Genomic DNA, 14,919 nt, shown 5'->3' on the forward strand with positions numbered 1-14,919 from the left:
TTTCTTCTTAAAAAGACCCCAGCTCCTCCTAAAAGTCAGAAAACATTAAGCTTGAGCAACTGCAAGATTGTCAGACTGAGTAAAAGCCACTTTAATTCAGTGCTAGGCACATCAAGGGATAAGAGGTGGTATCAATAAAAAGGAAGGTTTTATGAGATTTATTGACCTATTCCTCTCCACATACCTGTTATAGTCCACAAATCTAATCAACAAAGGGTAGAAGGCATAGAGGTCCCGTGCCAAAGTGGTGAACTCATCTAGGATGAGCAGTTCAGCCTCCGACATGTCACCTCTGCCTTCTGCTCTTAGGTGTTCTTCATCCGATACAACCACTGCTGCCTTTTTCTTTAGTTTATCCATCAGTGGAAGGAAGTGTGTCTTTAAGAGCTGTGGCTTCGCTTTACTTATGATGGGCTGGGAAAACACTATTTAAGGCAATGAATATTATAATATATACCTGGCCACAAAATATAACTGAAATCTTTTACCTTTTCCCGCTTTCTTGGATCTTACTTCTAGGCTACAGAGCCAAATCCTGTCCCCATTGAAATCAGCAGAAGTTTTGCCAAGAATTAAATGTGGTCAGGATTTCACAAAGTCAGTTCACATTTTCTGAGGGCAGAAAATGCAACTTCACAGACTAAGGTGGCAAGATCACAAAACTGGAAACACTACTGGTATTCTGTCAGCATGGTATTTGTCTGCATAGTTTTATTGAGCAATGCCATTTAAGTTGTTTCATGGTATGGATGGATACATACATAGCTACATAGTGCACACACAAGTTTTCTCAGCTACTGGTTTCTGCTTTGAATCTTGCTTGAGCAACAGGGAACTGGGAAGCATGCTCTGGTAGTTTGAAAACCCACGGAGACAGCTTGCCTGTATTTCTTCAGCACACTAAGAAGTCTTGTATGTAGACACAAATGGGAGTGATTCAACAGATTCATTTCAGACTTGTTAGCACAAGCTTTTTGAAAATCTACTCATAAGAACAATTATGTAAATTAGCACTTCAAGTGGGCCCCTTTGGTACCAAATCATTTGTAATACACTGATTAAATTACACAGAATTTTAGGCAGCTGCCACGTATTCTCAGAGTGCATTACATTACTGTCACAGCACTAGGAATTCTGTATGCTACGATGAATGAAATTACTACTACAGTAAATGCTGGAAAGTCATAAGAAAGTCTAATTGAAAATCTGAATCCACACATTTGATGTGATCTTTCCTCAGAGATTGTGACACTGAGAATTGAAGTGTTTTAAAATTAATTTCAAGTTGTTCATGAGATGAAGTCAATGTAACTATTACTAAAATGACACAAGAATTTTGACATTTCATTGTAATGGATATGTTAGATATACACCTTCACACTCAGGTTTTAAGGATCCAGCACTTATACTGAATAGCAAGGAACTGTATAATGCCTGCAAATGAAACTTGCTTATATAATGAAAATGGGGCTAAATTACTGCAGTCCTTGAAATTAGTATACTGCAAAAGGCACATGTATATTCTCCAGAAAAATAAATAGTATAATGTAGTTTTTATATTACTTATAGAGAGATTAAAACATACTGTTTACACTGCTTTTTCTTTATTCTTGGTATTTCTGGTTCATCAAGATGTTTATTGTTTAAAAATGTAAAAAAAAATGAGTGTTCTTCTACTCCAGATTTAACAGGGTAAATACAGAGTGATTCAGAGTCTGTGTGTGTATATATGCATTCTGAATATACACACATGTTTCCTTGTTTATTGATTTATTTTCACACTTACCTGCTAATCTCTTCATCCAGGCTCCTTCATCAATACCAAGGTTGTTATAGATGATTTTCAGTATGTTACCCAACAGAGTGTTCATGTGCTCTGATGTCAAGGCTGTGCAACACATTTCAGCCCTGTCAGGATTGTTCTCCGGCCCATGCTCCCACCAGTGTGACATGTAGCTGCACAACATAGGCAGTATGACTTCCATGATATGTGGCATTTGTGTGTAACGAATACCAGATTCTGCCAGTTCCACTATTTCTTCCATTAGCTTCACCAAGGAAGGAATATTTGGGCAAACCTCTTCTACACTAGCTGGCAAATTGAGAACTATTGAAAAAAAAAAGAACACAACCAAAAATCAATAAACTATTTATTTCATCAATAAATAAAATAGGTCACAAAAGGAAAACAATTCTTTTCAGCTGCTATTCAATGAAACTTCTGTTTTCTGTTTACATTCGCACCCTTCTAATCCAAAGGAAATATACCAAACACAACAATAAAAACCACATCCTTTCATACTGTTGAGCAATAAACAGTTCATATGAACAGTTCTGTAATTTAAATTCCCATATGAAAGCTTTCACAATTTAAATAATGTGGAATGAATTCAGAGAAATCAGATACAGTTTTCTATATACAAAATAAATCCTAAATTTCAGAATCCCTTCCAGCATAAGTTTTGCAGTTGAGGAAACGAACTGATACAATGAAATACCTCTCAACAACACATCAGATGAGACCTGGAATTCTGATAGAACAAACATTACCTGTCCTAAAAAAAATTGAGCAGATTTGAGAAACTGATTCTAGAGGTAAATATGTGATTGTAAATGTTTACTTTTGAATTCTTTGAATTTTTAGTTCTGTCCTCTGAATAGGCTCTGCAGTGCTCTGAAAAAGCACTGCAGGCACTCGATTTTTGTGGCAGTTTCCTTCATCTACAAAAAAGGATCTGCAAGCACAATCTGTACCTCCTGAACATCTAACATACTAACAGACACATCACATGACACACACAGGTATCCACAGACCAAAAATTTAGCCTGCAACTTGTGAATATGAATGTCTCTAGCAGCATTCCATAACTCTCTGGACTAAGGCCAGCCTTTTATTGCAATGCAATATCTTCTCCTATTTAGAACAAATACATTTTACACAGACATCACCGAGTCTCCTTAAAGATTATGCAATTTTGGGAAAAAAAATTCAATTTTCTGTTAAAAGTCATGACAATACAGTGGATTGTCCTTCCAGATATGTTAAAATAGAAAAAATATATGGCAAGTATGCAAAATTGCTGGTATTTTCAAGTTCAGATATTACAGCTCTTAGAGAATAAATCTGCTGTGTTCAGTTTTTTAAAAACTAAAGGTGAAGTTATAAAATTATTGCCATTACAAACTGGCATCTTATACAAACCTACAGTGTCACCTTTCTGTATCTTTAATATGTTTCACATTCAGCATATATGCAGAGCTTGTAAAGTTCTACTGCAACTTCTATTTATTACAGCAACAGTTTGTGCAGGTGACCTTATTTAACAATCATGTTGCAGCATAAGAAACATCAAGAATGGAATAAAAAGATACATGCAACGTAAACATACATAATGTCACTGTAAAGTAGCTGTACTGCCTTTTATGTCAAACAAAATTAAAAACCAATCTACATACCACTCTGCAATTTTTTTTTACTTTGTAAGGGCATAATATGAAATTAATGCAGCTAAGTTATTTTCCTTCACTTTTAAGTATGCATGTTTTAGCAACCCAATATTGTTTGTGTAAACTGAGGAACTAAAGCTACTTATGAGAATGCATAATTCTATGATCAAATATAGAAGTGCTGAGGTACTAAAAATGTGCCAAGTCTCTTCATTAATTCAATTCCAAAGTGGTATTTTGAGAATGGTATCTCAAAATTAAAATATCAGTAAGATTAGGAACATAAAATGATCAGTTTTACCAGATTTAGAAAAGTGATTTAGAAACAAAGTTGTAGACAAGAAATACAACCATGAAAATACAAGAAAATTCTTGCACTACAAAATGTATGCAAAACCACATGTCTTAAGGCAAGCAGCAGTCATAGTGAAATCATGTTTTCATAATCATGATGTCACTTTCTGGAAATACCTGCTCTATCTCGCGCGTTCTTGGTGTTGTAGATTGAGTAGGTATTATGTTTGTTCAAATGAGTTTCCAAAAAAGCCACTGGAAAGGCCCCTGAGAAAGCAGCCAAGCACTCTCCTAGCGCTGATCGTTGCCTGTGAATTAACAAACATCATTATCAACACACGTCTTTGATCACAGAGCCACAGAATGGGGAAGGTTGGAAGGGACAACCAGTGGAGCCACCTGGTAAGTACTGACAACCCCCTGGGGTTGTACTCTGAGGTGAATGCATTTCAAAGAAGGAAGCCGTGACATTACTGGGATCATCAACACAAGAACATGCAATAGCAATTGAAGTCTAGCAACCCTCTGTTAGTACATGAATGAAATGCAAAGACATAAAATGTCAAAGCGGCCTGCACAGCTTACCTAAAGCGAAAAACATCCAGGGGAAACTTAAGTAATTGTAAAAATGCCTTCTGTTCTATTACTTTCCTCGCAGCTGTACTGACTGTATAATCCCTACTATTAAGAAAAAGCTACTGGATAAAACAAGAGACCAAAATCAACTACGATTTTATCTGTGATATTTAGTTTTTCTGAGAAATAGTGATAATCACTTTCATACTTAGTCTAGTATGAAAGTCAAGTTCTTCAGTGAGTGGAAAATTGCTTCTAATGATCAAGAAGTCTGAAATTTTAGCACAAAAACATTGCTTTAATATCTTCAAATATATGACATTTATTTGATAATAAAAATTCTTTGTGTGTCAAAATTTTAAACAGCCTATTTCTAGCAAGAGTAAGTGATGCCCTGTCACTTCACTTGGGTTTCTTCACAGGATAGTTACAATACTCTAATTTTCACAAATGATCACAGAAGAATTTAGAGAGCTGAGAAACCCCTAGCTGAGACCAAATCACACGTGACAAAAATCCAAGAGAATCTGAATTCAGGAGAATCATGAACTTCCAAGTTAAAAGGAAAAAAATAGCGCAAAACTGATCTTGTGATTTAAAAAGGTTCATCCTCGGTCTATAGTTTATCTTGGTCTTGGAGATTTTATTTTTTCTTGATCTAACTCATTAAACTTTATTTTGTTAAATATAACTTAATTCCCATTATTATTCATACTGTTTTTTCTTTCTGCCTTTTCCCCCCTTTCATTAAGTCTTCATAAGCAAAACATACATCTATCACACACACCTGCTATGTTCTCTTTCAATTGCAATGATGGTGGCAGACAATCACATACAAAAATTGTCACTTACACAGATATATTTTGTCATCAAAACAAATCCCTTTATATCCTTTGTCCTTTATTTGCCAAAGAGCAAAATGATCTGATTTTATGCCCTTAATGAAATCAACAAGACCTCATTTTCCACAGATTTGTTTTTGTGGGGTTTTTTTTGTTTGTTTGGTTGGTTTTTTTCTTAAATAGTGCTCCCGATGATTTTTCATACTGCTGCCTATGACACAAGTAAACCACCAAGTAAGCAAGGGTATGTCATGGGCTGCTCTGGAGTTATGCACAGGCTGATCTGCTGGAGAGTTCCACCTCTTAGACAGTGAACTTCCTAGATTACTGCTGCCAGTATCTGAAATGTATGAATTATGTTTAGCCTTCCTTCAGAACAGTGTTAGTCACTACAGTAAAACCATTCAGTTTTAAGAATGGAATCAAGGTATCTCTATTTTTTGACCAAACATAGCTTACATAGATGAAATGTAACTTGGAGGGTGGTTTGCAGATAGAGAGATGTATAAAATAGCAATTGCAATCCCTCATTTACCTGGGTAACTGAGCTAGAAAAGAAACAGTGTTGTACAAGTGACAAATTCAATAAAATTTAGGTTAATGAAAAAGAAATATACATCACAATTAAACATTAGAGAAGGAAGAATATAACAACTGCTGAGCTGAATGCCATAATTTTACAATACCTCAGTTAACCCCCAAATGAAATGCTGCTTGCTATCAAGTCAGATAATTGTATTTGCAATTTTAATTAAGAAAAATAATTTGACAAATATATAATGCAATATTTCAAGCGTATTATAGTAAATGCATCTGCATTCCACTTAACAGCTGAGAACATCTGTTTTTTCTCTCAAGAAATCTTTCCAGTAATACTCTTCTATATAAATTTCTGAACTGCAAATTCATGATGCTAAATATAAATGCAAATATTAAAAATGGAAGAATTATTTTCCTTCTTACCTCTCTACATATATACTCTTGCTGGTTCCCAGAGCATATAAACTGGCCAATATTCTGTAACAAGAGACCTGAACATCTTCCACTAAAGAGAAGAAGCAAACTATATTTACAAAGAGATTCTTCTTTGCAATACATTCCCAAATAATTAAAATAAATTTCTTCAGACAATAATGGAATTAAAAATATTAAGTTAACAAAGGCAATCTACAGAAATCACCCACTAAATACAAAAAATTATTTGGACATCCAAGTGCTATCCTTTTCACTCAAAACTTTCATTTACTTAAATATCATGTTAATAGCTAAAACAGTAAACCTATTTCACTCATTTAATTAAATTAATGGCACACCAACTCTTTACACATGGCACCTTTACAAATAGAACACCACTGTGCAAAATAAAGGCAATCCTGTAAAACAGATATTTAAGTATTTTAATCACAGTTAATATATTTTTTTTAATTTAGGCGCTGATACCAGCTAATAGCATGTAAATTTACACTTTAAACTTACAGAGGATTAAAAACAATAAATCATTATTTAGTCCATACGAATACTTCACCAAAGGATGCTTTAAAATTACAAAGTAATTCAGTCATAAAATTGTGAGAATAATCCTAAAAATCTATTTGAAAACATGCTTTTATAATGCACTCTGCAGCAACAGTTCAACAACAGTGTAAGTACCATCAAGAAGGACAACACTCCCATTCTTGGCATAGACATATTTTGTAGTCTCTCCTACAGTGCTAATATCATCCCTCAACAGGCAATGAATGAAATATTGTGAGTAAAACAGGGTAGGACTTCATGGGCTGGGAGAGCCTACAAGATATGTAACAAAGCTACATCATCCAGCCCTTTATTGTACTGTGATTTTAGTTCAGATCATCTTGGAGTTAAGTGTTTCTACACTGTAATAGTAACCTGAGGTAGACTGACCCATCTTTGTACATGATCCACCTACAGAGTATACTTCGGAACTAGTACTCTCAGGTACAAACACCAGGTCAAGATGCTTGTACAAGTAAGATAAATCTTACTCTTAACAAAAGGTAAAGAGAAGTTGTGTATAAGAAAAATTAGTCTATGCTCTAGACAAAATAAATAGGCCCAATTTTAAATAATTATTCTTTCTCAGTTCATGAATTCTAAATTCAGTGTTTTATACCAATGTGATGTATGTAGAACAGCTGATTAAGAATATCAACTGAAGTGATAAAGAATTCAAAGCTAAATATTAAGTTCCAAAACATGGGATACCAAAAATTATACAAGGCTTGAACATGCTGATGCCTGGAAAAGTGGTTTATGATGAAGAAATTACTACTTCTGGATACCATCAATCTCTCTGGAATTTTACAGAAATATGTGGATGTTTACATCTCATGACTTTCAAACCCATCAATACAACTCCAAATTTTGGAAGAGTTCTTTTAAGGCTACTTTAAATAAAACTTTTTGCAGATTCTAAAAAGAGAAAAAATGTAACCCAGTATTCTTTTCCCCCAGATCCTTCTTGTGGATTTTCATAACTGAGTTAGCTATGCAGGGCAGGATTTCCCCCTTTAGTGCCATCTGGACAGTGGTATTTCTGTGAGTTCCTAAAATATGTAAAATTAAAGTTTTGTGTGCAGACTGCAAAGTCTGCAAAATTTTGGGTTTGGGAAAATAAAGGACCACTGAATCCACTGCAATCAGAACCTTCACAGAACTCTGATATACAGACTCTCATATGCATTCCCTTCTCTGGTGTCTGAATTCCTCAGGAGCTCCTTCCACTTTTCACTTTTCCCTTGAATTTTCAGAATTTAAGGACCCACCCAGATTCCCCCTTAACTGAAACTGAGGTGCATGTATGATGGTTTAATATCATTCTTGTAGTATAACCTTATTTACAGACAGAGTATATAGACAAAGTAACTTACACAAAGTAAATTCTCACCCATTAATTAAGTCACAGTAAATCTAAGATAAAGTTATAATCAAAACTGATCCTTCTGAGTTTTTTAATCATGGACATACCTGCTTCAGTATTTAGAGTCCACTAAAACCTGCAGACTGTTTTTGGTTGATTGCTGCAAATATTTGATTAAATCAATAAAAATTTTGTCAAAATGACATAGCATTTGTCCTTCTTTAATAGAGTTGAAGGTCTAGTAATGCTTACTACATTACACTATGGATATTTTAATGGCATGGACCTTCTACATATATATTCGATAGTATGATACATACATATCAAATCTTCCCCAAACTGATGCTGTCCAATATGCTCAAATAATGAAGATAGCACTGGCAGGAGAGCAACTGTGGTGTAATTAATGATTTGTGTAACTCCTTTTGGCTGGTTTCTGCTGTGTGTAAACTGGCCTTGCTTAAGATTTTCCATTGTTTTCTCCAGATCCTCAGCAGCATTGTCCAAAAATGCTCTCAATGCCATCCTAACAGATTCCAGACCAGTTTTCATCACAGTCCTGTTTATAGCATGCAAAGAGAATGAAGAAGAATATTCTGTTAGACAAGCATGAAATAAAGCTTAGTCCTGGGTTATATGAAATAGGTAACAGAGATCTGAAGAAATATATTTCATCTTTTAACATTGCAAGATCTCCTCAGAGCAGAATAACTGACTGAAAACAAGTTTCATAAATACCTTGCTGAACATGAGGATACATCACCTGCTTTCCTGCCAAGCAAATAGTCCTTCAAAATTTATAAAGTGATTCATTTGCCTTCAAAGATGAAAAAAACCAAAAAGTACATAGCAAAAATAAGAATTAGTAAATCTGTCATTTCTGACACTAGAAAGAGAAGAACTGTCTCAAGCTGGAACTCGGAAAATCTTCCTAATTATAACAGTTGTATTTCTATCCCCAGAACAATGACATCAGAAAGGAATGAGTAAAAACAACCACATCTGTTAAAATCAAATCAACCAATCCATTGATGCATTTTTTATGTAACTATAGCACCATAATCATTGATGTAAATATATAATCCAGGATAATTATTACCTTATATGATTTAACTAGCTCAATTACAAAGATCCTTTATTTAAGGAAAGTATCCATTTAAGCATGCCTGAAATAAATTGAGGTGATGTTCTTCTTTAAATTGAGTATCAGTCCAGTTCTTTTAGTCTGACTGTTTATTTTAAAGAGTGATTATATACAGTTTCAAGAGCAATATCTTTAAACTTCCATGTTACCTCCATTAATTTCTTACTGTCCATCTGGAATTATTTTCACATCTCTACCAAGAGCTAAATTACTGACCTTCACTTGTATCTGTATTCCATTTGCGTGATTGCATGGACCATGGACAATTTAAGACAAAAAAAACCCCAAGATATTGCAAATTAATGGCGTACCATGCAAGACCTGAGCCATATTAATGGCCATGATCATGACTCTACCCCCTAGCAAATGGAATATAAAACTTGTCCATAAAAGCAACAGCAAAGATATTGAGAAAATTAATTATCTGCACCTAATGCAGCCAATTGTTTTGAGACAATGCAAAGTGAAAAAAGTTACCTTAAAATTTTCATGAAGGCAGTTTAACCTATCATATTTTGTTTAAAACTGCAAAGATCTAAAATTCAGCTATCAGCAAAGATGGTTGATTTTACAGTAAATGAAAAGCAAGACCTTGCCCTCCAATATATCAAGGCTGTCTCATCCATAAACCTCACACTAATAGCTCAAGAAGTTAAATTTAACATAAAAGTAACACTGAATTCTAGGCAAAGGGGTTGGGATTTTTTCAAATTAGAACCCGAATTAATTTTGCAAAGAAAATGCTGTATGAGACAGACTTACTGTGCATTTAACTCCTGATTTATTATTTTTTTTATTAAACAGTGTAAGGAAAATAATAAAGTATTTCTAACTTTATTGTGGTTTTGAGAAAGTCACATGATTAAAACCACAAACCATTAACTGGCAGCCAGAAATTTCAGGACACCTCTGATCCATAATGAAGTTTAAAGTGCAACCTACAAATAGTGTCCTGTCAAGCCCTAGTAACTGACCTGCTTTGTAAAGGGATTTTTTTTCAGCACTGTAACTTCTCGAGTATTGAAATTTAGTAGCCTTGCAAAGGTAGTCCAAATGTAACTGCACATTACTTTCTTCAGTGATTTTCCTTGTACTTTAGAAAATGTAATCAGTATTACCTTGCATCCAAGGTCTGTCCCAGTATGTGAAGACAGTTGACTATTGATGTTGCATCATTTCCTAGAGAGGGAGGAAAATTATCCATCAATTAAGTTGAGCATAGCGCATAACTTACTGACACGCTGCTAAGCATACTTCTGGATTTCATGAAAGAATAAAAGACATAGCAGAAGAGCAATTGAACTTCTGCATCATTTCAAGTTAAAAAACATGCAGTTTTTTTTGTCTTAGCCTTGTTTACACAAATGCAGTAACTAGAGGCAGGAAAGCATCTCATAAAATAGCTGAGGCAGTCAAGATGGCACTCAAATGTGGGGTTAATTAGAGCTGCAGTGCAATGTCTGGTTTTCATTTGATTTCTCAAGTTTTGCTTTAATTAATTCAAGTTTATCTGACTGTTTATCTTCCCCCTCTCAGTAACATAAAAGCTATAACTTTCTGAAGTTGCTAAAGAAGGAAGAGAACACTTATAAAAGAAGTCATTAAAAAGTTAATTCCCTGGTGTTCCCCCATAGTCTGCAGTCTTAATTGGGTTCACACGAATAACAGTCCCTGACATCATACACATATTCTGCAATTATTTTTTCCCATTTAGGTATGTAAAAAGAGGACTTACACACAACAAGCCTTTTATACATATATACATCCCAAAATGCTGTCATGTACAAGTCTCTTTCCTCTACGATCACTTTTTAAGTCCAGAACAGATGTATAGTACACAAATTTGAACTACAGCCTAGTTTTAAATTTACTTTTTAAAATTAAAATATGCAAAAATAAAACTGCCTTTTCTTGTTTCTCTTTATGCTTTCTTAATTAAAAAAAAAGTAGAAACAAATTCAACATTTAAGAAAGATTTCCGAAAATAATTCTATCTGCATACAATGATACAGCATACTGTATTTTCTCACTGGTGGTTATTTCTTAAAAATACAAGCAAGCATTCAAGTAAAATTAGTAATTGTTTCAGTGAACTAGAGATTTTAAAAGATAAATTGCAAGGTGTGGGAGGTTCGTTGCAGCACTGAGAAAGTAGTTCTATGCCACCAAAATTATGAAATATTCTTGTGGTGTTCATCCACAACAAATTAAACAAACCTGAACCACAGTTTCCATGGCTGCCTGGCTGAGGCAGCCTCACCTTTTTTTCACTGGCATGTGTGATCATGCAATGGTAGAGCGAGCAGGTAAGAAAGCTGAGACAGCCTAAAAAAAATCCTACCAAAATCACCACCCCAAAAGATAAAGGTTTTTTGTCAGATCAAACTTTTTTCCTTATTATTATTCTTACTCTTATGAACTATTCCTGATAGGAATGCCCATGTTGATGAAAAGAGAACAGGACTGTGCTAATGACAGCAGGCATGGAGGGAAGAACTCAAAGTGGACCAGACTGTGGATTGGACCATCACAAAATCATGGAATGGCTTGGGTTGGAAGAGACCATATAGGACCAAACTCCTTCTGTGGGCAGGGACAGCTTCCAGTGGACAAGGCTTGCTCACAGCCCCATCCAACCCAGCCTGAACACTTCCAGGGATGGGGCAGCCACAAATTCTCAGCAACCTACTTCAGAATATAATGGCTTACTAGAAAATTAATCAGTTTAAAAACTGAATCAGGCTACTTACACAAATTTGGTTTTTAAATTTGAGAAAATATAAGTTAATATGTTCAATTCACCAAAATGATTCAGTGAAATCTTTCAATTTCTGCCCAGTAATACTAATAAAAATAAATCAATACAGTCTTTCCGATGTACAGCCACAGCTCTCAAACAGCCAATTATTGTAGTCAAAATCTACTTTCACATTGTAAATAAATAATGATTCCAGGCTAAATAGTTCCATAATCTCAATGTCTCAGATATCAAATGTGGCTATTTAAATTCACTCTGTAAGACATGCATGCTTAATTTTTCATTTTAACAAGCTCCTATATACATCTTAAGCTACATGACTTTCACGAATGATTTTCATAAATGCAGCTGTATATTCAGAAATACCATTCAAATTCACAGTAATATAAAATACCTATACAGCAAAACTATATAGAATTTTGATATTTGTTATAGCAAACTATACACTATCCATAGAAGTTATTACTGAGCAATGCTTGCTCACTTAAGATGGCTTCAAAATACACAAATAACTTTCTAGGTCCCAGCTGTGCTCAGTTATGAGAATTTTCTCCTCTTCCACATTCCCTGTCTTTGCTGGAAGAAGTGCATGTCTCTTAATCAGATTTTCTCACATCATGCAATTCACTTGCAAGGGAAGGCAAACGATAAGGTGACTTTGACTTGAGTTATTAAGCCCACAGTAAACAACCCAATCATGCTCCATAGTCTCACAATGACCTTGTCACAGTTCATGTCAAAACTACTGTGTTGGCATAAAGATTTTGTACTCTGCTAGTGCAGTCTAGGAAAAGAGTTAAAAAACAAACTGTAGCCATCACAAATAAGTCAAATAGGATCAGCTGATTATCTCCCAGCACTTGAACCCAACCAAACAACAGGAAAGAAGCAAGCTGAGATGTGGAATACAAAAGATCTTTTATTTAGTACTGAAGAAAGATATTTTGACTTGGGGTTTTAATTTCAACCATGACTCACTTAAAAAAAAAACAAAAAACAATCTGAAAACCAAATGCACAAATAACAAAAAGGAAAAAAAAAAAAAAGAAAAAAAAAAAGATTTCCAAAATTTTAATAGTATACGTGAGCTAGTTCATTCTTTGAAGAAACAACCTAGGTTATAAATCAGAGTTTATGTATAGGTTTGTGGCATATTCCACCCTTCAGAAAAAGCTGGAACAATGCCACACAGCTGCAGAAATAACTCCATTCCTCCTATGATCTTTTGGCTTTATAGGCAAATCCACTCAGCTCCTCCCAAAACATTTAAAAGCAATTATGCCACAAAACCTTCCCATCTTTCTTCGTTTAATGTTTTTCATATTGGTCTGTAAAATTTTTCAACACCACACTGCTGCAGCAAGTGAGCTCCTTGCCTTCAAACTGAATAAAGTATGCAAGAGTTGAGTTAGATGCATGTTATCATAATCAAATTCTAATTCATTAGGTAATCACCCAATTAGGTACGTTCATGGATGCTGCAGTTTGCACTGCATCCATCATAGAAGCCATGTGTGCAAAGGATGTACTATTCCAACTCTCCTAGCACCATGGCATAGGAAAAAAATTGCACAGAAAATGACTGTGCTACACATTGCATACAATGTACACACTTTATATGGACTTCAAATTGACTTAAATTCTGTGATTTGAACATGGTATAAGACAAACAGCGAGCTCCTGCCAAGGTCACATCATACCAGAGGGAGAGTACACATGCGTATGTGGAGTCAAGCACATCTGGGAATATTCAAGAATTCCACAGAACATAAATAAGCATTTCTGCCCACTTCCAATTTTCCTTAATGATTTTCTAATACAAATGTGCAGTTCTGATTGTCAAATGTTTTTCCCAAATGATTTAGAATAAGATTACAGATCAGTAATTTTTTTACTCGTCAAAATTCTTTGATACGATAATGAAACCCAAATATTAGTTAAGACATACAAAACTAAACAATCCCCAATCCCCCCAAACTGAAGACTACAAAATCTTTTTATTCCACCTAAAAATGTCTTTGATCTACCAGTCTAAACAATTGGTGGTCTGTGTAGACCATGCATTTCAGCCATGCAGCATGCAACAAAGCAGCACTTAACACAATGCAAAAATGGCAAAGAAAACCAAGTGATGGCCATGCTAGTATTTGTCAAGGGTCTCCTTACCAAACAGTGAAATCCTATGCCTGACAAGAACTCCAAGTTTGCAGAACAGGCTGAAGACAAAAGAAAAATAAAAGAGAAGAGAAGGGAAAAGGAAAAAAATAAGGGAGGGAGGGGAAGAAAGAAAAAATAACAGCTGATATATGAGCAGGAAAAGCAACATGATGTCACGCAGAAAGAATCAATTGTCTGAGCAGAATGTGGGACAGAATACTAAAGAAAGAATTTTCAAGTGCATATCCTTAACAAACATGGTTAAATAAGCACATATTATAATCAAAAAGAAACAAAAAAAATTAAAAGCAAAGCTAATTAATATAAAAGCGTTCTATACAATAACCCACAAGGAAATAACCATCAAAGCTTTAAAAAGTAAAATGTGGTCATTGTGCTACACAGGATACCACTAACAATTTGAAAACATAAGGTAAGGGAATCAGATTAACGGAGGTGTGTGATGGCAAATGTTCAACTATTTCAATTCCGATCTTATAAACTTGAGCATAGGAGGAATTTCTTTTCAAATGATTTTTTAAAAATATCACATCTGATATGGTTTAAAACAATATGATCAATGATTTTGTTTCACGTTTGAACTATTTCCTGTGCTGATGAACAGCATTCCACTGAGAAAAAAGAAGAGTGAAATTTTGCGTTAATTCAGACAAGCAGGAGCAAACTGCGCTCCCCAAATTGACCTGGGCTCCAGATTAAGGAGGAATTTAATCATCCTCATTATCTGGTTTAGTGTGAGAATTTTCACCATGAACATCCACTTTGGTGCTATTATTTTATGCTACAAACCCCTTCATCT

The 14,919-nt window shown here is 34.7% G+C and overlaps 1 protein-coding gene across 1 annotated transcript in view; it reads right to left on the reverse strand.

Annotated features, from left to right (window-relative positions):
* RYR2 (ryanodine receptor 2) overlaps positions 1–14,919 on the reverse strand; it is a 286,628-nt gene that overhangs the window by 72,017 nt on the left and 199,692 nt on the right. Inside the window, exons 64-70 of the mRNA XM_062489006.1 lie at positions 14,109–14,158; positions 10,303–10,363; positions 8,361–8,599; positions 6,123–6,204; positions 3,919–4,049; positions 1,787–2,107; positions 185–425 (exon numbers count right to left, since the gene is read on the reverse strand). Of these exons, the coding sequence (XP_062344990.1) occupies positions 185–425; positions 1,787–2,107; positions 3,919–4,049; positions 6,123–6,204; positions 8,361–8,599; positions 10,303–10,363; positions 14,109–14,158 (1,125 nt within the window). The remainder of the gene's footprint in view (positions 1–184; positions 426–1,786; positions 2,108–3,918; positions 4,050–6,122; positions 6,205–8,360; positions 8,600–10,302; positions 10,364–14,108; positions 14,159–14,919) is intronic.

This window comes from Cinclus cinclus, chromosome 3, assembly GCF_963662255.1.
Source record: "Cinclus cinclus chromosome 3, bCinCin1.1, whole genome shotgun sequence".
In the NCBI taxonomy this organism is placed as follows: Eukaryota; Metazoa; Chordata; class Aves; order Passeriformes; family Cinclidae; genus Cinclus; species Cinclus cinclus.